Source organism: Mesoplodon bidens (assembly GCF_964165515.1).
Source record: "Mesoplodon bidens genome assembly, chromosome: 20".
Classification (NCBI taxonomy): Eukaryota; Metazoa; Chordata; class Mammalia; order Artiodactyla; family Ziphiidae; genus Mesoplodon; species Mesoplodon bidens.
The window spans coordinates 27,893,008-27,918,694 of record NC_138181.1 but is presented as its reverse complement, the minus strand read 5'-3'; the positions used below and the strand labels follow the sequence as shown (position 1 = coordinate 27,918,694).

At 39.0% G+C, this 25,687-nt stretch overlaps 1 protein-coding gene across 2 annotated transcripts in view; it reads right to left on the bottom strand.

The window, feature by feature from the left end:
- Window positions 1–7,095: 7,095 nt before the first annotated feature.
- Window positions 7,096–25,687, bottom strand: part of PDLIM3 (PDZ and LIM domain 3) — a 30,302-nt gene continuing 11,710 nt past the window's right edge. Inside the window, exons 4-8 of one of the 2 annotated variants that reach the window (XM_081220866.1) lie at window positions 18,093–18,160; window positions 12,859–13,122; window positions 11,123–11,250; window positions 9,387–9,498; window positions 7,096–8,054 (exon numbers count right to left, since the gene is read on the bottom strand). In XM_081220866.1, coding sequence (XP_081076992.1) covers window positions 7,865–8,054; window positions 9,387–9,498; window positions 11,123–11,250; window positions 12,859–13,122; window positions 18,093–18,160 — 762 coding nt within the window. In that variant the 3' untranslated portion in view covers window positions 7,096–7,864. Of the gene's footprint in view, window positions 8,055–9,386; window positions 9,499–11,122; window positions 11,251–12,858; window positions 13,123–18,092; window positions 18,161–18,565; window positions 18,754–25,687 lie in introns of both variants that reach the window. The other variant, XM_081220867.1, reaches the window with a different exon arrangement.

The window sequence follows — 25,687 nt, the reverse complement described above, 5'->3', positions numbered from 1 at the left end:
CTGAGAAGAGTCAGTGACACAGAAAGACTGAGTGGGAAAAATAAATTGGAAAGAGAACTTGAGGAATAGAGTGATGGAGATGAGTTGGACCAAGAAGAAAGAGGGAAGAACAGTCTCTTTGAACATGGGAGGGTTTGGCCGTTCTATAGAGATGATAATGTAGAGCTTTCCTCCCTCTGACCAAGGCAGAAGCGATGGGGAATGCACTTTCTCTGGACTGAGGCATGTAGGTCAGATAAGTGCTGTTTGTGAAGCTTATCGAGGCTACGTGGGTGTTTATTGGTTTGAATAAATATAGCGGTCAGAGTCTCTGTAGCTTCTTGTAGACTTTAATTCAGCTCGCAGTATGTGACCTTCTTCTTCCTAATGCTAAGCTGCTTTATGCTTTTTAGATACCGAAGGAGCTGCACTAACTCAGGTCACTTGATCACACATTAATAATAAGAGTTCGTTTCCCTTGCTATATAAAGATACCTAGAATATGTGCTTCCAATGGAGCTAATGAATTTGCAATGATAAATTCATATTCCTTGCTTGATTTCAACTGTGAGCTATGACATGAGTCAGAGGTGGTATCCGTGACCATGGAACAGAATGAAACTTCTAAATTGAACCAAGAGCCTGGTCACATTGACAGCATGCCTTCACTAAATTGAATGTCTAGCCAGTTAACACCAATAAAGACAATGTCAAGAACAGATCAGTGACTTTTTGAGCTGGTAGAAGTCTCAGGGGTCATCCAGTCTGTTTCCCCCATTCTGCAGAAAAGAAGTTGTAGCCCAGTGAGTCCAGTCTTTATCCAGAGCTATTTGCATGACAGTCTTCTTACTTACGCCTTACTTAATCATATCATTACTTAATATTTTTATTATTCCACACTACCTTTTTCTAGCACTCATGGAAGAAATGATTTTTATTATAAAGAGAACAAACATAGACTATAAGTAAATATCGATGTAAATAAAATAATACAATAGAGAATTATAACAATGTCTAGGATTCATAGGTTTAAAGATTTCCAAGCCGTATGACTTATTACTGGGGAATATTAGTGAGGTTAAATGCTATTTTTTCCCCTACTTGTTTGGTCCTGTACCAAAGTTAAACTCTCTGAAACTTCTCCTCATCTATAAAATATTTAGTTGGCAAAGTTGTAAGGAAAAAATTACATTTGACTGTGACCAATATTATGTCAAGAATTTTGTAAGCATTCAATTAAAAATATATATACTAAATAAAATAGATGTAGGCAATTGAGGGACCTTAGTTTTCTTTCTAGCTATAAGATTATAATGTAGAATATTGCCAGTGAGTCTTTGGTGGGGACAGGTTGCTTGTGAGCTCAGGCTTTTAAAATTGTCCTCCTCAAATGAAGAAAAGTTCCAGTGGACTTCCTGAACCTGATCTGTCTTCGTGTGAAATGTCAGTTCTCCTGGGTCACCAAGGATAGGAATCTAGTTCTGGGACTCTTCCAATTTGACACAGTTGTGCTCATTGTAATTGGACCCGGATTTCCAACACCAAAGAACAATTAGAAGGAATAAAGCCACCATTTTGAATCTAGGATTAAACAGTGAAAAGTATACATAATAGTTAGGTGCTTACTTACGTATTACTTGCTAGGAAATTTGTTAGAGCTTTTGATACGAATTATCTTGATTTAATCCTTATAACAAACCTGTAAAGTAGGGATTATTGTCCTCATTTTATGGTTGATGAAACTGAGGTCTGGAGAGATTTCATGTTTCCCTATACCTTACAGCTAGGGGATTGTAGAGCTTGGTTTCAACTCAGCTCTGACCGTGTCCAAAGCTCATTTTTGTAACCACCAAGCTCTAATACCTGGAGTATGTTATACTGAAATGGAATCTAGGTGATAATTTTTACAAAGCTTACTGAGGGCTTTGTTGTCCCATGAAAGCCTTATAGTCATCTTAAACTAAAAGCTACTAAATCTCTCGTGCAGAGATAATGTGAGGTGGTCTAGAGCATGGATTTGGAAGCCAGGCCACCTGCGGTCAAATTCTGGCTCCGTCATTTACTACAGGAGAAACCTTGGATAACCTCTTTGTGTTTCAGTTTCCTCAACTGTAAAATGGGAAGAAAAAGAGGACCCACCTCACAGGGCTGCTGTTAAGATTGGATGAATTAGGGCTTCCCTGGTGGCGCAGTGGTTGAGAGTCCGCCTGCCGATGCAGGGGACACGGGTTCGTGCCCCGGTCTGGGAAGATCCCACATGCCGCGGAGCGGCTAGGCCCGTGAGCCATGGCTGCTGAGCCTGCGCGTCCGGAGCCTGTGCTCTGCAAGGGGAGAGGCCACAACAGTGAGAGGCCCGCCTACCGCAAAAAAAAAAAAAAAAAAAAAAAAAAAAAAAAAAAAAAAAAAAGATTGGATGAATTAATATCGTTAAAGCACTTAGGACCCTGCTTGGTACATAGTAAGAGCGATGTAAGTGCTGGCTATTGCTGTTGTATCAGCAGTGATCAAGCATTTTCCAGAAGATGAAAATGAAGCATCTAAATAAGAACGAACATTCCTACCCATGTTGTTTCTTTTGCTCCTGTGCATTTCTAGTCTTAGGACTCTATCTAACGGATTAGTGACAAATACATATTTATATTAATAGTGTTCTTTTTAAAAATAACAGCATTGTTGAGATATAATTCACATACCACATAATTCACTCATTTGAAGTGTGATTCTATGATATGTAGCATATTCACAGAATCGTGCAAACTGAGTTGAAGACTCTTCAGTCTAGAAGAGGCTACAAGACCCCCCAGTGCTAAATTTACTCAAACCAGTAAACACCTATGCACCCTCAGTGAGATTCACAAATGCAGCACTTACCTGACCTAAGTGCCTTGTTTCAGAGAAACTGCATTCCCCATTGCTTTGGCCTTGGTCAGAGGGAGGAAAGCTCTAGATCACCTGTACAGATCGGCCAAACCTTCCCAAGGTCCAAGAGACTGTTAGTCCCTCTGTCTTCTTCTTGGTCCAGATCATGCCCATCACTCTATTCCTCAAGTTCTCTTTCTAACTTTTTTTTCTATATCTAGAATTCCTACCCTTGAAGGCATTCCTTTAGATTAAAGGGCTGTCTCCAGAGCAAAACACAAGTATTAGACATAAAAAGGGCAGTAGAAAAGTATTAGTACTTGTTAGCAGGAATTAGCCTTTTCCATTGGCTGGCAGAGCAAGCATTAATCTGAGGATTGGGATCAAGGATGGTATTCGTGAGGAGGACTGAGAACGTTTGCAGCGTGAAGCAGTGTTCTGGAAGGGTCATGGTTGGGAGCTTTGGGAACTTGGACAGCAGCATCTGGAGCCCAGATGTGTGAAGGGGCAGGCAGGGCAGCATGTGCAGCTGTGTGTGGCATAATGGTCCACAATGCAGGCTCTTGCATGGGACGTTGGTAGCATAACCCTGGTGTTTTAGTGAACCACAGATATACGTGCACTTTGGCATTTATACACGTGATGAGTAATTCACACACCTGTGTTTTTCAACCCCCCCCCCACTTCAGAAAAGGAGATGGAATGGGAATTTGGTCTCATGAGAGGTAGTTCTGAAACTCACAACGTAATTTTGCTCTTGGTACAGAAATAATGACTTGTGTGTACTCCTTCGCCAGATGAATAGTTGAATAAATAAATGAATGGAGTAATTTTCAACCCAAACAAATATTTGGCATTTTGTATCTTAATTTTAAATCTATATGCTTAATATTTCTGATAGGGATAGCAATTAGGTTTTAAGAGCAGCTCTTGTATTATTCTTTGGATAATGGAATTGTGCTTTGGGTTTTTCATAAGTTGAGGTGTGCTGACATGCCTTATTCTTAGAGGAAGGAAAACATGTTGTTAGACATTCTCTGCATACTTGGACAAACTTTTGAGGTAATTCAGAAGATAATGTTAATATCTCATTTTATGTTCTTCTGATGTGAGCAGTGATGAATCATAGTACTACAGAATTTGAAAGAAAGAGATTATGATAAAGCAACCACTTCTTCTAGGTGCTTTGTTTTAAACTTAGTTGCATGAAGCATTCTAATTAGCTTGAAAATGTCAATTTGTAAACATAGCCAACGCATTCAAAAATCCATTTTCTTGTTGTGCCTAGTATTGAACATCTCTTACTTGGTAGGTGCTCAACTAAATATTTATGAGTACTCTACAACATGAATAGACGCTTAAGACGATTATCTTGAAATAGTCATGTAGATCAGGTAAATGGTTTATTTACTTCAATTATCTGAATACCCTCAATCTGTCTCCAAGTTTCCTTTTTTTATGCTTAAGATTCAGATGGCACAGCATTTAAAAAAAAACATTGGCCATGATAACAGGATAATACAGAATAATGGTTGTAAGTAGTAGTTTCCCAGGACTGAAATAAATCTGTTCAAAGGACAACTTGACAAACTTTTGCAACTCAAGTTGTTAGTACAAGAACCCCAAAGCTCCATTCTGCCTATCTTGGGATATTCCTGTGATGGACAAACTTTAGATTAGCTTATGTAGAGATAATCTAAACTGTTTGCATGTCACATTAGCCATTAGCTTTACCTTTGCTTACACAGGTGCAAGTGTATGTGATAACTAGAACTGTTTTTCACTCAAACAGTCCTATTGGTAGAGAGTGTAGCAACTCTATTCTGCATTTACTCTGAAAAAACAGCAATTTAGTTAATCATGAGTCCAAAGTTTGCAGATGCCCAGTTCTGTCACGGATCATTTCATTGCTCATTGCTAGCTTTAATAAGCTTATAAATATAAAAACAGTGACTACTCTGCTTTCTAAGAAGACATGGTATTCTGAGAGCTAAATAAAAACTAGTTGGCATCCTTTGTTCATGGCATGAATTCCTATATAAGACCTGGTGTGAATTCATTATTGAAGGACAAAGTGCTAGTATGGGGGAAATACTGTTATTTGTTTGCTTTTTAAACAAAGTTGTTTTTTTTTTTTTTTTTTTTACGGTACGCGGGCCTCTCACTGTTGTGGCCTCTCCCGTTGCGGAGCACAGGCTACAGACACACAGGCTCAGCAGCCATGGCTCATGGGCCCAGCCGCTCTGCGGCATGTGGGATCCTCCCGGACCGGGGCACGAACCCACGTCCCCTGCATCGGCAGGCGGACTCTCAACCACTGCGCCACCAGGGAAGCCCTAAACAAAGTTTTAATTCCTTTCCATTTTAACATTGCTATTTTCACCCTGTACGTTACATATTTTAAAACGATTTTTATATTGCATTCATTTCTATTGATTAATTCTGTCATAAATTCCTCTATATGTTTAAATTTCTAGATTTAATTGTCAAAAGAATAAAAATAATGAACACGAAATTTTAGAGTATGCTTCACAAGCCTTAGTCACAGAGACTGAATTATCAGCTTTAAGTCCTATCTTTCCTGAATTTCAGATTAGAACTATACTACTACTTTTTTTCAAACTGTACTACTTTTTTTTCTCATTATTGAACATCTGAACTTAAGAAGTTCATTATGTACTCTACTACATATAAAATGTGTCAAATATAATTTTAAGGAAAATATTGTCTGATATCCAGCATCAAATGTACATTAATGTACAATATAATGTCTAATCTACACTTTCCTTCTCATGCGTCTTTCATTCTTATCTAACTTCTTTTTAGTGTGGTACACATACCTTCAGCGGCACTTCCTGACTCCAGAGATGCTGTTTGACCTTCTCCAGATAACACCAGGCAGACGTACACTGACAAGTGCCTTGGGTGTGTGAGGGGGAGGGGCAGAGAGGAGACAGTGGGGATTAAGCGCTTTTCAAACAGCTTGTATGTGATCCTCCTTAGCATAACTCTACCTTTATCCCCTAGTCCAGAAATGCCTGGTGCTGTCAATACCCATGCTGTTTCAAATGCTGGAGAGTAAATTGGGTTGGTTTTCAGTTTTCTCCCGTTGCTGCTTTGGATTTTAACTTTCTCAGGTTTCCTAAGTCAGTTACCATGCATTTGCCCTCTAGCTTCCAAACTTTTAAGGTTATATCCTTACCAGAAAAAATATTTTAAAATAATATCTGAACAAAAAATGTAACGTATTTGAATACATTGATTTCTTTGATTGCAGAATTTTCTATTTTATTGGAATAGCTTTGTGAGTGAATTTGTGTTTTGGTTCAGGGGTTCCAGTTTTTTTTTTTTTTTTTGGCTCACGGGCCCAGCCGCTCCGTGGCATGTGGGATCTTCCCGGACTGGGGCACGAACCCATGTCCCCTGCATCGGCAGGCGGACTCGCAACCACTGCGCCACCAGGGAAGCCCAGGGGTTCCAGTTTTGATCTCAGATGCCCATAGGGGCCAGGCAGGTGTTCTGGCTCCTCTCACTGGTTCAAAACCTCAGACAGGTCAGGGTCAGAAATAATTAGTTAAGTTTGGGAGAACCCCAGAGCAATACAACCCGGGCCCTATTTTCCATTTGGGACAATAGGAGAATCCTTGCTCCAGGCCCAGAGGCAGCAGCTGCAGTAGGGTAGAGGTGACTTTGTGACACAGTGGTGAGACTGAGGGCTTGAGACAGTCCCCACCTCCCCAGCCTGCTGGTTCCCATGTTTGTACTTGGAGAGGACAGTTTCATCAGCTCCCCTGGGTCCCCAGTGAGGATCATGGGAAGTAGGTAAGACATGCAAGTAAGGGGGCATTGCCGTGGAGCCACCATAGTGAGAGGCAAGGTGACAAAGCAGAGCCAGGGGCCAGATAGGGTTCATGTCTGAGATGCAAAGGATCCAAGAATCCAGGGAAGGCTGAGCTGAGACTTTTGGACGTGGTGGTAGAGGTGGGCTTGTTGCCTGGTCCCAACTATGTTGAGAAAACAGAGCACAGGTGGAATCATGGATTTCAGCAGAGAATACAAGCAGGACCCCAGGAGACCAGCAGACCCCTCCCTTCCTCAGGGGGTCCCCTAAATGTCTCCTCTTGGAGGTGCCATCTTGGGAAGGAGAAGGTGGTGGTGGTCAGCCTTGAGAATAAAGAACTAGCCTTGATATAGTCTGAACCTTGACTTTGTATATTTATCTGAAAGAGACATTTAAAATGAAAGAGACTATTTCAAAGCAGCAGAAACTGTTTTAATCTGAAAGAGACTGCATCACCTTTAACTAGCAAATTTAAAATTTCCCCTCCTATCAGCAGAAATTGTGGGTTCAGAAGAGTGAATGAGTTATGAAAACTAAAGAAGCCACATTTTTCTTAAAATACCTGAGTTGTTAGTGTACACGACGAGATATGACTGGGCCCTCTCATTGGAATGTTGATTTTATCTGAATTCACTGAGTGCCACTTCGTTAGGTATTTTTAAAATGTTTTATGTATTTATTATGTATGCTGCATCCAGTAGTATAACTGTTTGAATATGAAACTAGAGAGATCTAGGGAATTTCTCCCTGACATGCACTATTATAGTTAAAACAGATAACAGACACCTGCAGGCTGTCTTAGAATACAAGATTGTCATTTGTCGTAAGTACTGTAATTGCAAAATCAACTGGTTAAGGAAGGGCAATTAGACTCCCCCTAAGATCTTGATGTTTACATGTTTGATGGTCATATTATAAATGTAAAATATAGAGTGTGACATAAAAATTATTGCTCTAAATTTCATTAAGTTATTGCTAGCCCCAAAGAGAAACACAGTTGAATGTATGTTTCTGTTAGCGCAGGCATCTGCCTCCCATTCCTTCTCCTGAGGATACAATGAGATAAGTGTCTAAAAGCTTGGTTCTAGATTTGGAGTCAGCCCTTTGCGCTACTTCTGCCCCGAGCCGTTAACGTCTGCCTGTGAGGGTGCGCCTGGGTGAGTGCGTGTTCCGTCTGCCGGAGACTTAAGCTTTGGGATAAAGAGTGACTGTGTCGTAGCCCTCTGGGGGCCTCATGCGGGCCCGCGCGTGGGTTTCGCAGTACAGCTCCCCCTCCACGAAGAAGTAGCCCTTTTGTTTGAGGTTGAGGTTACAGTCAGCACACACGAAGCACTCTGGATGCCGATGCTTGTCCCTCGCCTTCACAACCGCACCACTGTTGGGGGAAAAGGAGGCCTCATGAAAAAAAACCCCACAAAGCCAGAAACATGATACAAAGGCAGACAGCACTACAGATAAGGCAGGTGTTATCTGTTTCACGTTCAGGAAACAATAGCTGCAAAGCTGGGCACAGCTGTGGAACTGATGTAGTTGTCAGGGAGAGCCAAGACAACCATAGTAAACCTTCACATGTGTCTCTCTGTCGTTGACATGTGAATATTTTTCAGATCTTTTTCAAACGGGTTTTTTTTTTTTTTTTTAGAAAAATGATAGGATCCTTACTTCATGATCATTCCCCGTTGTTTCTTTGAAAGAGGGAGAGATGATACAGATAAAACAGACACCTCTGCAAAGGATTCTGACTTTGGCCAAGGTCGTTGTCTACACAACTAAAAGTCCCTCTGCTTACTGTCTAGCTTGGTGGTCCAGCCTCTATTCTATGGAACACAGAGAGAACAGATCAAAGGGCAGAGATAGAATTTCCCCTGGTGGGTGGACTTGGCCTCTACCGTCAAACCAGTTTAATTCCAACTTGGGGGCAATAATTGCTTCGGGTAACATCACAACCTGTCGTATGTTTTGAGGTCCTGTCTGCTCCCATCTCCCTGTCCTGCTTGTTTCTCTGTCTCACAGCCCCTTCTGTGCTGTAACCAGGCTTATCTCCCACTGCCCTCCTGGGATGAGTCCTGGGTAAGTGGACAGATGGTGCCTCAGTGTGTGAGCTAATGACAGAGGAACAGAAAAAAGGGGTGGAAGAGGCGACCACATGGGGCATGAGGTGGAGAGACTGAAATGCTCTGGTTCACTTGAAGGTTTGAACTGGCAAGTGTGGCTATTCACACATGAAGTGCCTTGAAATGGAAGCTGACTATGTCTAAAAATCATATTTCAATATTTCTGCAACTTAAGAAACCACGTAAAGATAATGTGTTTTAATTAATAACTGGGTGACCCCCATATTTGTTTTCCTGTGTTTATACAGAAAAGGAAGTGTTCAAAGACTATATACATTAACAAAGGGAGGGCTTTTTGAAGTGAAGTTATTCTTGGAAATGGCTTTGTAGATATACTTCTGGGGCAGTTTCTTTTCACCAGAATATGTCTGAAATTATAAGTCAAGATATCCGGCTCACATTCTATGCTAATTTGGGGGTACATCGAAGGAATTCTGGTCAAAATGTGCGGACATTATATTTCAAGTCAATGAATAGAAATTTGTTTTTCATAAAACTTAAAACCTTTTCTATATACGGAGTCTTAAAGTACAAGAAATAGAGAACTGACAGCAAGATTTATGATGAATTTTGGGGTTGAAAATGAAACTTACACAATGCCACTCCCACATCTGTCACAGAGTGGCATCTTCTGTGTGCTGCCAGCACCGCATGGGACTTTTGTAACTGGAGCTCTCACACTCCGAGTTCCAGCAGGACGGTCATCTGAAAAACAGAGTGTTTCCATTTATGGCAAGGGAACAGCTGGCAACAGTTTATACTTTGCTTCTATTTTAAGGTGTGCACTTTAACCTGAGGAATTCTTAGTTGCGCCCACAATATCATTTAGGAAGAAGCAGGACTGGTTCAAGCATAATTTGTTCTGAAACGGGACCTTACAAAACAAAATTAGTTAAAAATTGTCATAGTTGTTGTCACAGGGAGCTGTTACAAAATGCCCAGAGGGGCAGAGAGCATTTTGCATTCTTCTTTTTTTACCTGTGGTTAAAATATACATAAAATCGACCATCTTATCTATTCTTAAGTGTGTAATTCAGTAGCATTAAGTATATTCCCAATGTTGTGCAACCATCACCAATATCTATTTCGAGAACTTTTTCATCATCCAAAACAGAGACTCTGTATCGAGGAAACATTAATTCCACATTCCCCCCTCCTTCCAGACCCTGGTGACCTCTATTCTGCTTTCTGTGTCTATGACTTGCCTATTCTAGGGCCCTCATATAAATGGAATCGTACAATATTTATCCTTATGTCTCTGGCTTATTTCACTTAGCAGAATGTTTTCAAGGTTCATCCACGTTGCAGCATGTATCAGAATTTTCATTCCTTTTTAAGGCTGAATAATACTCTACTTTATGGGTATAGCACATTGGGTGTATCCATTCATGTGTGGATAGACATTTAGGTTCTTTCCACCTTCTGGCTGTTGTGCGTAATGCTTCTATGAGTGCTGATGTACAAGTATTGGTTTGAGTCCCTGCTTGCAGTTCTCCTGAGTATACACGTAGCAGTGGGATTGTGGATCCTATGGCAATTCGACGTTTAACTTTTTGAGGAACCACCTTACTGTTTCTCACAGTGGCTGCACCATGTTACATTCCCCATCAGCAATGCACAAGGGTCCCCATTTCTTCATACCCTCACCAACACTCATTTTCCTTTTTTTTTTTTGATAGTGGCTATATTAATGGGGCATTTTGCATTTTTGTGCAACTTCTGAAGGACAGTATATCTTTTGGAAGTGGAAAAACATTGGTAAGGGTATGAACTCTGAAGACAGCAGGAGTGGGCTGGAGACCCAACTCTGTTTCTTACTTGCTGTGTGACTTTGTACAAATCCACCCTCTCTATGCCTCATTTTCTCTTTTGTTAAATAGAGAAAATAATAGCTCCTACCTCACTGAGTTATTGTGAGGATTAAATGACCATGTGTGCAAAGCACTCAGCACAGGATTTGGAACACAGTAAGGGTTCATTCCAGTGTTATTTAAAAATTTTGATGATCATGATACCCTGGAATATGGGGGAGGCTGAGAAATTTTGCAACATTTTATGATCTATAAGCTGAGCTAGCCCTTGACTACTGTGGATGGGGTTTATCTTCAGCACCCTTTAATCACCAAGTTGGTGGCTACCCGGATATGTCTGGAAGCTACTTTCCTTAACCAAGCACCACCCGAGTCCTTTTCAGCAAAGAAATCATTTGATGACTGATTAAAATCGGGTTTTAGACTCTCATTCCCATTATGCTTGCTGCCCTCCCCCACCCTGCTCCTTCCAATAGCCTCTATCAATAACGTTTCAGCAGATGTTCACGACTGCTCACCATCGTTCACTAGTTCCTGGAGCACCCTGAAGGAGCCTGACTGGCGAGGCTGAGTCGGTTCATTCCGATTGTCGTGGAGCATCCGGTACACATCCGACTGGGGGGGCACTGGGGAGGCCGTGGGTTCACTGGAACACAACACAATGGTGGGTGAAGCAGCATCAGGAGTGTGTGTATGTGCAAGAAGCCACAAGATATCAACAAGCAGTGATCACTATATTTACAGCAACTCCTGGACAGAGGTTCAGTATTTTCAAGTTAATCTCTGTTATATCAATAGCTAAAAATATAATGTGAATTCACACGGGTTGCCTTAAAAATAACAGTAATTAACCTGGGGGTCACATCAGCATTTCTCCATGTGGCAGAATCCTTTGGAGGGCAACTAAAATGTGATTGTTAGGAAATAGTAATTTAAAAAATAATGCTTATATCTGATGGATATATAATTATAATGTGAACAAAATTAACATTTCTCAGAAAAAAAAGGACAACATACACGTGATAGAAAGTGCACAAGTGAGCCCAGTTTGATTATTCTCAGTCATAAAGATGTCAGTAAAATTCAGATTCATTTCTGATATTAAACCAACAGTGTATGGTTTAGTTTTGTTAACTCCTGTAGACAACAAAGGTATCATTTTGCTTGTAAATTGAAGAAATTCAACTTGTCAGTCTTTGAAAGTGCATAATGTAGCAACTTTCACATAGAAGTCAGCTTTGTTGGCTACTAAATAGCCACATTATAATTCATTTACAAAAATGATAGAAGCTTTATTTTAATAAACTTTCTACAGATACATTCATGATGAACAATAAAAAATGCCACAATAAAAATAGATGTCAGGCACTGAGTTGCTTTATTATTTTATGTCATTTAATTGCATTATCTAGATAAGGTAGTTGCTATTTGCACATATTTTTATTACCATTGTCATATTTGGAAATAATCATCTTATATATCTGAAACTCCTTGCAAATGGCTTTGAAATACATTATGGTATTATTATCACATTGTATTCATCCCAAGAGTTATCTTTGGGATATTGTTACATAGCATTCATAAGCATTATCATACTTTATAATGGCCCTATAATATTGAAAGAAGTAATAAGATTTTACCTTATAATAAATATTTTTAATTGAAAGTGCTTGATGGCAAAAGTACTTTGAACAAATATGCATACTAAAGGAGAAATGAGCCAAAATAGCGATCAATGGAAATTAAATATCTATAGCAGTAGCTTGAGATATTCACTTATAAACCCTTATTCATGGCAAAAATTTTAAATGAAAAATAATTAACTCTCCACAAGATGCCATTAGAAGAAAAAAGAGGTATCATCTCTTTTAAAACTTCTCTGAACCTCCCATCCCTTTCCCAGTTTTTGACCCCCAAAGGAGAAACATAGATTATCCCAGATTATAAATCACTTTTAAGAAGTATTGTACCAGACATTCGTAAACTACACTGTAGTTTTTCAAAAGACATATACATTTGGTCCTTCCATGATTTCAGTTTATTGCGATCTGTCACATAAAACTCTACTTGGTTAATTTTTCAAATCGCCCTTATCATTAGGCCTAGGTATCTGCAATAAATCCTTAGTATTTTTTCTGAAAGCTTTTCACAAAGCTTTCTTTCAATGATAAGACAGTGTTACAAGACACCAGTAAAGTTGACATTGCCCATGTGTTTAGTTAATATGCCAATGGTTCAAAAAGACTCATATTACCTCATTGAGGGTGTTTCCCCTAGAGCTGTTGAAACCTGACCCTGAAGTGTTTCCATAATATTGTCATCTGAGTACAACTGCATAGGTGTATTAAACTGAGCATGTATAATCTTCACACCAGGAAGTTCCATTTCCAAAGGAATGTTAGGGGCCATCTTAGCAGCAACTTTCAAGTCACCTGGGTAAATAGTACTAAGAGTACTGACAGAAGAAGGGGTGCTACGTCCACTGCCACCGTCAATACCGGACGGAGTACTGCATCCACTGTGTTAATGACCACGTTACACAGAGATGACACAGGAACCAGAAAATCCAGACAGGAGAACACAGAGAACAAGTACAGAAAAGTTAAAAGTAAGAGGTGAATTAAATCAAATGAAAAAAATATTTATTTCTGGCTAGAAGTTATTTTCAAAAGGGAAGACATTTAAAAATTCATGATTGAAAAACGTTTTAACAAAATTAAAAGGTACAGGTGATATTGCATTGTTTGGCTCTGTTCTACTAGACAGTATGTTCTACAAGACGAAGGCTTCATGTAAAAAGAGCTGTGCATAAAGGAAGTGGCTCAGGGAAATTACATTAGCGGGACATCCTTTTGCATTTCTGAGCTGCAGTTTTTTTTTTTTTTTTTTTTTTTTTTTTGCGGTACGCGGGCCTCTCACTGCTGTGGCCTCTCCCGTTGCGGGGCATAGGCTCCGGACGCGCAGGCTCAGCGGCCATGGCTCACGGGCCCAGCCGCTCCGCGGCATATGGGATCCTCCCAGACCGGGGCACGAACCCGTATCCCCTGCATCGGCAGGCGGACTCCCAACCACTGCGCCACCAGGGAGGCCCTGAGCTGCAGTTTTTAAAACTAAAATATTAATGAATGATCCTTCACAAATAGTAATATGAATATGTAGCATGAAGATCCAATCAAATATTTAGGCTAAACATTTCAAAATAAGAAGTATTTTCAGAAATGCAGTTGGGCCTTAATTGAATAGTAATTGGCAACTTGTAGGTTATGTGATAGAGATTATTTTTTAAGACTATTTTGTAAATATTTTATTGTTACTATTTTAACTTTTTCTACTTTCATTCTTTCATTTTGTGAAGACTACACTTTAAAAAATTGTTCGGTGATTTGATATAGGCTCTAGAAACAGCCAATAAATGCCTGTCACCTTGAAATGAATGATTAGAGGGGAAATAAGGTGATCTCAAACTCTGTGAATGCTACTTAGAGCTAAGATATATATATTTCTTTTATACATAGCTATTTCTTGTAAAATTTTGGAAGCACGCATATATTTCCATGCATAGTTCTCATTTCCTTTTAAAGACAATTTAAGGCAACTCATTATTAAAACATCAGAAAGGCCAGTCATGCAATTTTAAGGACAACTACAGAAATTTCTTATTCTCTATGAATAGAATTTGCTGTGGATAGGAGGTTAGTCATAACTGAAGCCAATGACTAAAAAATCATTTCTCTACATGTATTTTAAGTGCAGCATGAGAAATGCATTTTTTGAGAAAAGGAATATATTGTTTTTTTTTTAAGCACAGTCATTTAAGACAAAGCTAAAAGAAATAGTAATATTAATGTGAACTTCAGTCATGCCTGCAGGTTAGTGCCGCTGCAAACTGAAGGCAGAGAACAATTTATATAGTGTGTTTACCTGAAAGTCAGTGTCCTCTGAGGGCTCAAGTATGGCCGCATACCTGCATTTACTCTCTAGGGCTACTAATGCCAGCCTCAGCCCCGTTCAGAGAGCAAAACCCAAAAGCATATATTGGGCATTGATTTTACTGACTTCATCAATGCTGCAGCCTGGATAGTCTGGGCAACCCATGTCACTAGATGAATTAAAATTTTTTGTTGTGTTGTGTTACCCAGTTCAACCACCTGCAGAGACTGAATGGGGCAGGTATATATGAACTTGCTCCTTCACTTCCCGACTACTGAGAACTTGTTTGAAACTTAATCAGTAAATTGGTTGATCACATACAAAAATGTCAAATGGTTTATTCACCATTTTCATAGGCTCAACACTCTGCTGAAATTGACTTCAGTTGGTAAAAGAATAGAAATAACATTTCAGTTATAGTGCAGTTTAGTCAGGATTGTATTGATTTGACCTCAGTATAATGAAGCTTGTTAAATTGTAATTTAGGGATTTGAAACACTGAGTTTCAATATTGGGAGACTTGGGCTTAAAATAGCGGACCTTTTGAACAAGGATTTATAACTACACGACCTTACTGTGTGCCAGGCATGGTGCTAGATAGTGGAGAAGTAAACTATGGTCAACTCAGAACTTACAGATATACCTTATTTTACAGTTGTAATTAGTATTACATTTTTTTTCGTTATTAGTGTTCTTATACACATGCATGCTTGTGCATATAACTTTATTTAAGCAGAGACTGTGTCTTCTATTTCCTAGTTTCTTTATCATTCTATGTAGGGGCCCGTGTCTATTGAATAGATAGGAAATAAACCCTAAGCAAAAAACAATTATTTTTTTATAAATTTCTGGGACAATTTTAAAAGAGCTCTTGAACTGATGCTTTAAATAAAATAGTTTTCATGGACTCTAGTCACTGTGGAGATCATCATGGGTCACCATGACCTATTCCTGTGACCTGGAAAGGTAGATACCATTGAGATTTCTTGACATTGACTTACTGGCTTGGCAACGTGTAAGGTTGATGATATACTCAATTACTATCATACACCTGGATAGATCATTAGACAGAGAACTGACTTCCCTGGTGTGTATATAGACTTTTGGGGACATGCTTCCAGAAGCGACTTGTCCAAAAATCACTCACCAGATTGTATTTTATCATTTGGATCTAGCCTTATATGTATTTTTAATGATAGCTGTGGCTTTAAACATTTACATATTTTCATATGAAAATACTGGTCTTTTAATATGCTTCAATTAGGATGAAACCATTGAAAGAACCCTAACTAATAGTAAGACCCAGGGAAATGAATATATTAGCATCTCCAACTTACTTCTGATTCAAAAGTTGTTTATTAATGGTGTAGTTATTGCTTGGTAAGTAGCCACTCAAAATTCCACCTTGATGAAGAATCATTTGGTAAGAACAAGAAATTCAGAAACTAGAGCAAATAGTGAGGGGGCACAGGAAGAAAGGAAGGATAATAGAAGCATTTTTATAATTTTTTTAAAATTTGTGTACTGGTACCTGTTTTTTAAGTAGATCCTCTCATCTCTGTTTTTCCACTCCCCTCTTCCAAATTTAGCTAGATTGAAAGGCACCAGCTTACAATGACAGAATTATGAGTGGCTTATTATTATCACCATGTTTGAATTAAAATGAAAATGTAAAAGAAGGACATTACATGCCTGAATCTCCTTGACTTTCCCTGAATTTTTATAAAATTAAATGTTATTGGTCTTCAGCAAAAGCAAGATCTGTGTTACTCTAATGTATCATTTTATTTGAGCCTCGTGGAGTCCTATAGCTCAAGTTAGTGAGCTTACCATTATGCTAAGCTCAAAAGAATGCAAGTATATCCATTTTACTCTGCTTCTCTGGGAAGATGTATATATTATGTATATATTTATTCAATAGTAAAAGAGCATTTTAACTTTTGATCCAGTTTTTTAAATGTTATTTAGAGTGGGGTTGGGAAGCTGTTGAATGTGGAGAAATAGAGAAAAGATACAGAGGAAAATGGAAAATGAAGGAGGCAAAAACTAAGAGAAGCAAAAAAAGGATTGTTCAGAGTTGCCAGTATGAGGGAAGGGTAACAGCTCCTGATTCTTCTTGCTACTCAGGAAGTCTGATTAGGTCCTCTTGGGCTTTTGTTCCTTTACCTAATGAACATTTGTTGAGCATGTACTCCATCCCAGCCCCTTTTCTAGGTGCCGGGGATATAATATGTAGTGGGGGCAGATGTATTTGGTAGTCATTGCCTTTTTAGCATCTTTCTCCTGCTCTTTTACTCCACTCCTTCTTTCTGAGTCTGATATCACAAAATCGTCTGACTTATTTTGAGGTAATCCTCCGGCCCTGACTGTAGCTTATAGAAAGGTCTGCACACGGAAATCATATATCAAATGATGACTGACCGTCCACAGCAGGCATCATAAACTCAGATGTCTCCAGGGGCCAGGAGGGTCACACATACATGAAAATGGGCCAGGTATCATACGCTTAGGCATGATGGGCATTTTGGCAAGATAGAGAGTAGATGTTCCATCTTAAACTTAAATTCAGTATTTTTAAAAACGGGAGGGTTAAATAAAACATTGTCAATTGACTCCACCTATGGACCCCTATTAGTGACACCTGATGTAGATCATTATTCAATGATCCTAACCTGTTAGGATTGATCCAGCCTAACCCCCAACTTCCTTCCTCTGGGCTGATGGATGTAGCTGAGGTCAGAGGAATGTGTTTGGGTTTGAGGTTTCCCGAAGTCACTATTTCCTGATGTGGCAAGACAGGGCATTGATTTCTTTCCTCGTAGGTTGGAATTCAGTTTCTAGAGAAGATTTGAAAAGGGTCATCTGAAGATGATCTGTTTCTCTAACTGACAGACAAGAAGAGATCTTGCTCATTTTTATTCCAATGTGTGCACAGTTATCCATGAGGGTAACCCAGTAAATCCTCTGGCTCCAACTCTTTCTTTCTTTATACTTACTTTCCCCAAGTGGAAAAGTTCCTTTTCAAGTGGCTTCTCTTCCTTTGCAAGTATCCATAAGAATGCAAATTTATTTTTATGTAAGAGCTAGAATGAGTGGGGTTACCCACTGGGCTCTGATGGTGCAATGTGAATTAGGTGCTGAGATGAGATGATCAGAGACTGTCAAACATGGAAAGCTACACCAGCCTTTCCACGTTTGCCTCACCTGCTTCCTTACTCCTGACCGGGGGCTGGTTTTCATTTTTGTTCCTGCTGACTGGGGCTTCCTGCCCTGGGATAGGGTATGTCTGCCTGCCTCAAAAGGTCACTGTGTTCTGGATGGGATCCTCAGAACAGCAGTTATAAATACACACAGGGATTGCATAATATTTCACAGCTCTATAATCTGGTCAATATTTATTCTCTTCTCTGCTAAGTGAATTTGTTTCTTTTGCTTTTGAAATAAGCTTCAAAATGAGAAAAGTCACTCCAAACACCTAAGAGTTATGTGTCTTGGTGATTAGTAGGATTTATTAAAGATGCATGCACTCCAAACTTCACAATCTTAAAGCTTTATGACCTGCTTCGGCCTGGGATTGTGAAAGGTTTGGGCCGAATATTGTGCTTGTGTTCAAAGTAGTTCACATCCTGTAAAGACAAAGGGTTAAAAAAGTCCCTCAGTGGAAGACTAATATATATATATATATATATATATATATATATATATATATATATATTTAGATAAAATTAAATGAACAATAATCGTATAGAAAGGATTATTTACCACCAAATATTGACATGACTAAGAAGGGTGATGATGGAACCAGAGCGATTTCTTCCTTTTAACCATCTATTCACTAAATGTTCTGGAACTGGCAGATTGGACTCCAGAACATTAGAACCATGTTCTAGATGCTTGTCTTTAAGATAAAAATCTGATCGTGCCTTCAGGAAAGTAAAAATAAAACAGCAAGAGCTGGACTTTTGAAAGGAAGAGAAGCCATACTATCACCATTAAGAACATGGTGGCCAGAAACCAAGTGGAGTACTTACCTTTGAGGTGAGCTAGGAATGAGCCCCCGCAGCTGCCCGTGAAGCGCATCTTGTATATTGCTGGTTGAATAGAGCCCAATGGGTGAGTTATAGGAAGCGCTCACTACCTGTCTTTTGTCATCAATGTTTGCTGCTGCAACAAAAGGCTGGGCCCTTCTGTTGTACCCGGCACCAATGGGTTTGAACTCCTGTACAATGGCAGACAAAATACACAGAGCCACAGAATGCACAACAAAGCCGTTAATGCGCAAATCAACAGCATCGCTCTTGTTAATCAAGGTTTCTTTACCACTACGAGATTAATGGCCAGGTTAAAGGAGGACTGCATTCGCCGTGAACTTTACATGTGCTGTAATCACCCACCAAATGTTCAGGTGCAAAGGAACTGACCTTATTTGAAATATTATAAAATAATTCGAATATTAAACCTCTTGTCTGCTCCCTACTGACTTCTACATCTAGAGCTTTTAAGAAATTCTCATAAGACTCATTTGAATCCAGAAATTATGTGTTGGAAGTGAGATTTTTGGCTTAGAAAAATTATTCTACTTAACATTGTCTTAAGTAGAACTTAAATATGCTTTCTCTTCTAGTAATATCTTAAAATTTCCCCCATTTTAGAAAATGGGAGAATAAAACAATCAGAAAGGGAGTGAGCATTTATAAATAACTGTACTGAATCATTATAACTAATCCAAGTCTTTTTCTTAATTCCTACAACAAACAAAATTCTTAATTTGCATTAAGATATAACCTTAAATTTAGAAAAAAATAATAGGAATTAAAAGACTTTCCTTATGAAAGCAGGAATAACATTTATAGAAAACCCTCCCTTTCTATTGTGATGATTTCATGTTGTACGTTCAGGTTTACTCTAATCCCAGAAAGGCTTAAGTCAGCAATTTAGAGAGAGCTAATTTATATGATTCACAAAAGGATTTTCACTTCATTGCTTTGGGAGAAGGACCAAACTTCACTCCTAAACTCTGGGTGTGAAACATGCCTGAATGATCTGAAACTCTGTATTACTGTCTTCTAATGTAGGAATCACTTTTTCCAGTTTTTATACAGATTTATAATTTCGTAAAGTTCATTAAACTTTTTTTTCTTCTAAGCAACAGAAGAAAACCAAAAGGGAATGCTGAAATACACACAAGCTGGTTCTCTTTCCAAATCTTTTCATTTGGCAGAATTAGTAAGATCAGTCTTTACAATATTTTTGCTCACACATTCGCATCAACTTCCTTTACTTTTGACTGTGCCGCCAGTGTTTCACATGGATCTCAAACAGCACAAACATTTATGATTATTTGAATTGGTTAATGGAGACTGTTTTGATTAAAAGAATAAAAAGGTCTTGTAATATTCGTATCTTTTTTTTTCTTGTCATTGTAGGTGAGTAAGGTGTGGGATGGTGCTTTTAAGAAAAGAGATTGTATTCCTTTCTTAGGGGTGGAACCACAGTTTTGCGTGGTGATTCCAGAGAACACCAATGACTTCCTTTAGAGACCCAAGCAGCACACCGCTTCCTTTTGGTTCTCCTGAGCAGGCAGTTGTCACACACCCACTCCCTATTCCCCCATCTAGGCCTGTTGGCAAAGCCCACTTAAAAAATCGTTATGACAAGGCAAATGGGGTGCAGCTTCAAATACTAGCCCTGCAGAGTCTTTGACTCCAGGTGCCCCAAATCTCATGGTACCTAAAAATCTGTGATGTGGTAAAGAGGAGCTTTTCTCTCATCAACATTGGGCAGCAAAATTTAACAGCCTCCTGAACTTGAAAAGGTCTGAGTTGAATACAAAGCCTGTGATTCTATAGTATGATTGAATTGACTAATATCTTATTGATTCAGTTGTTTTATCTCCAGAATAATGACTCACTGCCTAGAAGTTGGTTGGGTGACAATGTAGTTGCTGATATTAGATAGCAGAATGACTGAAACAACCGAATACGGCTTTAGAAAAATGCTGAATCCCAGAACATGTGAAAATGTGTGCAAACATTTATATACTGGTACAATCTGATTGCTTTGGCTGATTTAATAATGAATTTGGGGTGGCTGTGTTTTATGATTAACCATTATGATTAGCTGTTATTATGGCATGAAAAAAGTGAATGGCAAATAATCGTAAGTAATGACAATGGCCATGATTCAAGCCTTTGCTCCTCTTTTGGATATGAAAGAAGACGGAAGACTAATTGCCTAATTTAGTTTTGGTGGACTATAAATCTCCCAGGTTAATTAAAAGAGTGAATCAGGAAGTACTGAAGGAATCAAGCTTTGTGGAATTTAGCTTTTGTTTTTTTTTTAACTGAGAGTGATATGCCTTAAAGATCTTGGTATATAGAATTGAATTTACAAAAATTAGGAAAAATAATGGGATGGCTTTATGGGGGAAAAAATCTCTGCCCTTATTTCTTCTGTCTTAAAATTATAAATAAACATGGTTGGCAACTGTCCTATAAATGAGGCATCTTCTCTGAAAATATTTGTGCAATAATAGTCTCTAGTAGTACTTCCAAAAAGCAGCACTTAGGTTAATTAGCTCCAAGCTTTTTCTTTGCCATTTTCGGTTTTAGTTACATATTGCAAAAGTCACAAAAGTGTAATTTGTTAAAATAAAACAGTAAAACTCTATTTTCCACTCAGATCATAATAGGAAGTGTTTCTAATACAGGCTTCAAACATTTGTATTTAGCTTTTGCAAAGCATTAGTTTATGGGCTGCTGTAGTCATTCCAAAAAAAGCACAATGAAGTGTATACACTAAAGGTAAACAAAACATTTAAATATGGCGCAGAAAGGCAACATTCTATCCAAGTCTTACATCATTGTTGATGGTCAAACAGAATCAAAAGACAAAACCAATGGGAAGTTTGCTATTCCACTTTAATTCCTTTTTATATTTTCCTGGAAAATCATTAGTAATGGAAAATACTAGTAAAAAAAATTATGTAGCAGTTAATAGAGTCCAGCTCTTGTGTTTATTCTACTCAGACAAAAGCATCTAAATGATTCTTACGTCTTAAGAATTCAACAAATAATCATTGCAGTTAACTAGATTTTTAAATATTATTTTTAAGTGTTAGGAGCTCATATTAAGGAGTAATATTCTGAATTAATGGAATGCTAGAGCTGCCAGAATCAAAGCTAAGTAACTTGACAGAGATCCGCTGCCATTGGGAGAATATGCACCTCTTGACAGCAATCTCCCACGTCCTTGAAATGGCCTCAGCAATGATGTCATTCAAAGACAGTTCACCTTTCAGTTTCTTACTTGGATAAACATTCAGTCTGAGAACTGAGACAATAACCAGCTCCAACAGATACAACATGTTTGATACATGTGTGATAATATACAGATCTATTTATTTATACGAAAAAAATGCCTGTGAAATGAGGGAAACTATGTCAAGTGATCATATATTTGATCAAGCCACACTGAGTAAATGATGATATTTTATCATGTTTGGAATTTATGAACAATCCCTACCCCCCTCCTCATGCTAACCCCTTAAATGAAAAATAAAGCCACCCTTATAATTATTTTTTCTTCAGTGATCTGTTTCAAGTGTTCCCCATATCTCATTGGGGAAGAGTTTGGGGAAGTGGGGATTTTATGAAAATTTGTTTTGTATAGGCTGCCGTCCAGTTATGAAAACATTGTAGAATAAAGTTATTTCATGAAAATATGACAATTTAAACCCATACCCCACTTGACTGTGCATATAGTATGTCTTTATTATCAAATCTTTTATGGAAAGGATGCAATCCTTTCTCATTTAGAAAACAGCATTTTTATTTCTGAAAAGCATCTTTCCTGCCTTGTGGTAACTGCATTATAATTTTGAATTGTTCAGCGAATATTAAACAAAGATGAGGGTAATGTTTTATTGGAGAATATAAGCTTTGAAGAAGGACAGAGAACTCTAGCACATACCTTTTCTCTAGAGCAATGCGTTGTATAGAAAAATGCACCTGCTCATAGGCCATGTTCAGGACTGTCTGGAAGGAGTTTATCCAATGGCCGGGGGTTGATCTAAACAACCTCTAAAGTTTCTTTTAAGCCTAAGATTCGAGTCTAAATTCATAAAACCAAAATTTAGCTATTTAATAATAGCATGGAAACATGGAAAAATCTAGATATTAAAATTTTGTATCATTATTACTATAACTGTGTCAGAAAAAGTCCCTAAAGCCTAAACCTATTCCTAGGGGAAAAAAAACTGGAAAAAATACACTAACATTTTATTATTTGTGGCTGTACTCGGATGGTAGGATGTAATGGGTGTTTTTTCCCCAAGACTATATATTGCTTTTAAAATGAAAAATAGTATTTAAGTCCAATAGCAAAGGTCGGATAACTTACAATAGAAGTTTGACTTGGGTTGAGAAACGCGCTCAAATATTGTATCGCTCAATGGCATTTTACTATTCATATAAGATGGCATTTTATTTTATTTTACTTTATTTTATTTATTTATTTTTTGGCCGCACCACGTGGCTTGTGGGGTCCTAGTTTCCTGACCAGGGATTGAACCCGGGCCCTTGGCTGTGAGAGCGCGGAGTCCTAACCACTGGAGTGCCAGGGAATCCCCTCATATACGATGGCATTTTAAACATTTAACGGTATTTGTTTTTCAGACTGACACACCTTTGTTGTCCAGAAGGGGTTGCTTTATTTGTAGAAAGAAAAGACATCTCTTTGCATAACTTTGTATTAATTAAAAAAAAAAAAAAGAATACAAATATAACCACAGTTTAGCCTTTCTCCAATCTCAGTCTACAAGTTAAATTCACTGTTTGATATTTATCAGTGCAGTTTGTTCTAGTTTGTACTATAGGATTTTCAGATAGGAGAGGTTATGCTGAAATTTAGCTATATTTCGTGGGGAATGTCCTGAAGTGCCAAGTTATGTGAACTGGTCATGCATAAATCTGGCCTGAGGTTCGTAAGGGGTAGGAATATTTTGGTCCTTTAGGGGCAGAACTGAAATGGTCCTTATCTCTGAGCCCTTCAAACATCCACCTCTTGGAGAGGGTGCAAGTAAGAAATTAGTCATGACTCAAACTAATGGAATGTTCAAAAGCTCCATCTGACTGACTTCTGTAGCCCTTAACCCAATCTTCACCTTTTTTTAAAAAACCTATCTCATTCTTTATCTTTTCCCCCTTTGCAGTATCATAAATATCCATACTGTCTGACCCCAAAATTCAGGACACATGGGCTAATAAATGATTGACAAGAGGCCAGAATATTTAAAATCTGGATTATCTTTTAAAATTAGTTCTTAGAATAACCATAGTCATAAATTAATACTCCTAGATCTGCAAAAGGGGCCTCTTCTAGAGTAAAGCTCAGACAATTGCCTTGAAAACTCCAATTCTGGAGAGATGTTAGCAAAACACAGGCTCCAATCATGCGTGCTCTAAGCTCACCCCATGCTTAATAAAATACATACTTGCTGAGTCACCCACATGCCAGAGTGGGCGCTGCAACATGATCAGGGATCACTGGAGATTTGGTACTTTGGTCAAATATGTGTAGTTGGTCCCATATCTTAGCATCTTGTATTGATGAAACCGGGTTTCAAAAGTTAGGAGAAATTGTGAATGGAAATGTGCAAAAGGGTGCAGTACAATTTTGGATGTGTACTCTATATCAGGGGTCCCCAGTCCCCAGGCCACCGACCAGTACCTGTTAGGAACCGGGCCGCACAGCAGGAGGTGAGCGGCAGACGTGCGCGAAGCTTCATCTGACGCTCCCCATCCCTCGCATTACCGCCTGAAGCATCCCACCCCCCGCCCCCGCCGTCCATGGAAAAATTGTCTTCCACGAAACTGGTCCCTGGTGCCAAAAAGGTTGGGGACCGCTGCTCTATATGGAAAAAGGAAACTCAGAATTCTGTGCGGTTTGTCCTAGTGATGATGAGAGGTTGGGGAGGTCAATATATGCGTGCACGTGAGCCTTAACTTTCCCTTTTCTGTCTTTTAAAGCACCACGTGATCTCTTTCTCGTGTGTTGCCTCTTAAATGATGAGTTGATGAGAGTTGCAGGAGGCAGGTAGGCTTGGGCATTCCTGCCAAGGGCTGTCTACAGGTGACAGCTCTGCCTGGAGAACTTTGTTCTTATTCCTTCTTGCAGTCTTTCTTCTATCAGGAAGATGTCGATTAGAGACATTATTCGCCTACCCACCTTGGATGTTGGGGTAAGCCACCATCAGCATGCAGAGCGCTTCTCACCACATTGATTACCTGTCTCGTCCATTTTACCTTTTACTCACCTACCCTGAAGAGCGGCACTCTTACCTGACCTAAATATCCCCCTCAGCTTTCGTGATTTCTTTGCCTCGTGTGCAGCCCCTGGGGGTGGCAGTCTGAGAGTTGGTTCCCAGGACTGGGGTGTTCGAATGAAGTTTATCTTTAGGGCCTCCAGTTCCTTTCATTCACTTGTCAGCTATTTAGTGAGCACCTGCTGTGTGCCATGCCTGGGGGACTCAGAGTAAGGAGAATAGACACACCGGTTCCGCCTTCTTGAATATTCCATATCCTGCTCACTCCCTTTGGGGCCTGTTTTCTCCTCCTTTTGCTTTTAGTGATTTTTAGGCTTAGGCTCTACCTTCCCTCCAATCAAAGTCTAGGACAAGGATCTAACAAACTCATTCCCTCTAAAAGTTAGACTACTTAGTATGTTTTTTTCTCCTGGGGTTGGGGTGGGGGTTTTATTTTAACTGAAAATAAGGTTTTAATCCAAAGTAATTTGTAATGACCCTTGGATAGTGATGAGGAAGACATTCCTGGTCTCCAGGGAGCTCTGCGCCGCCTTCTATCTCACTGTCAAGAAAGGCCAGGGGGCCTTCTGGTCACAGGCTGGTGGGAGGGGTGCCATGCCCAGCGATAATGAGAGCACCCACTTAACTGAACATCTCTGAGAGCAGTTCACTGTGCCAAGTTCTTTTTCTATATTATTTTATTTAAATCTTTAGAAGCTCTATGAGACACATGTACATATGGACTCTCCACGTTTTTACCAAGAGTAAAATGAATGGGGGCTTATGGGGGTAAATGGAAAACTTGAAGGACAAATTCAGGAGTTGATGGTCCTGAAAGGGGAAATCTTGC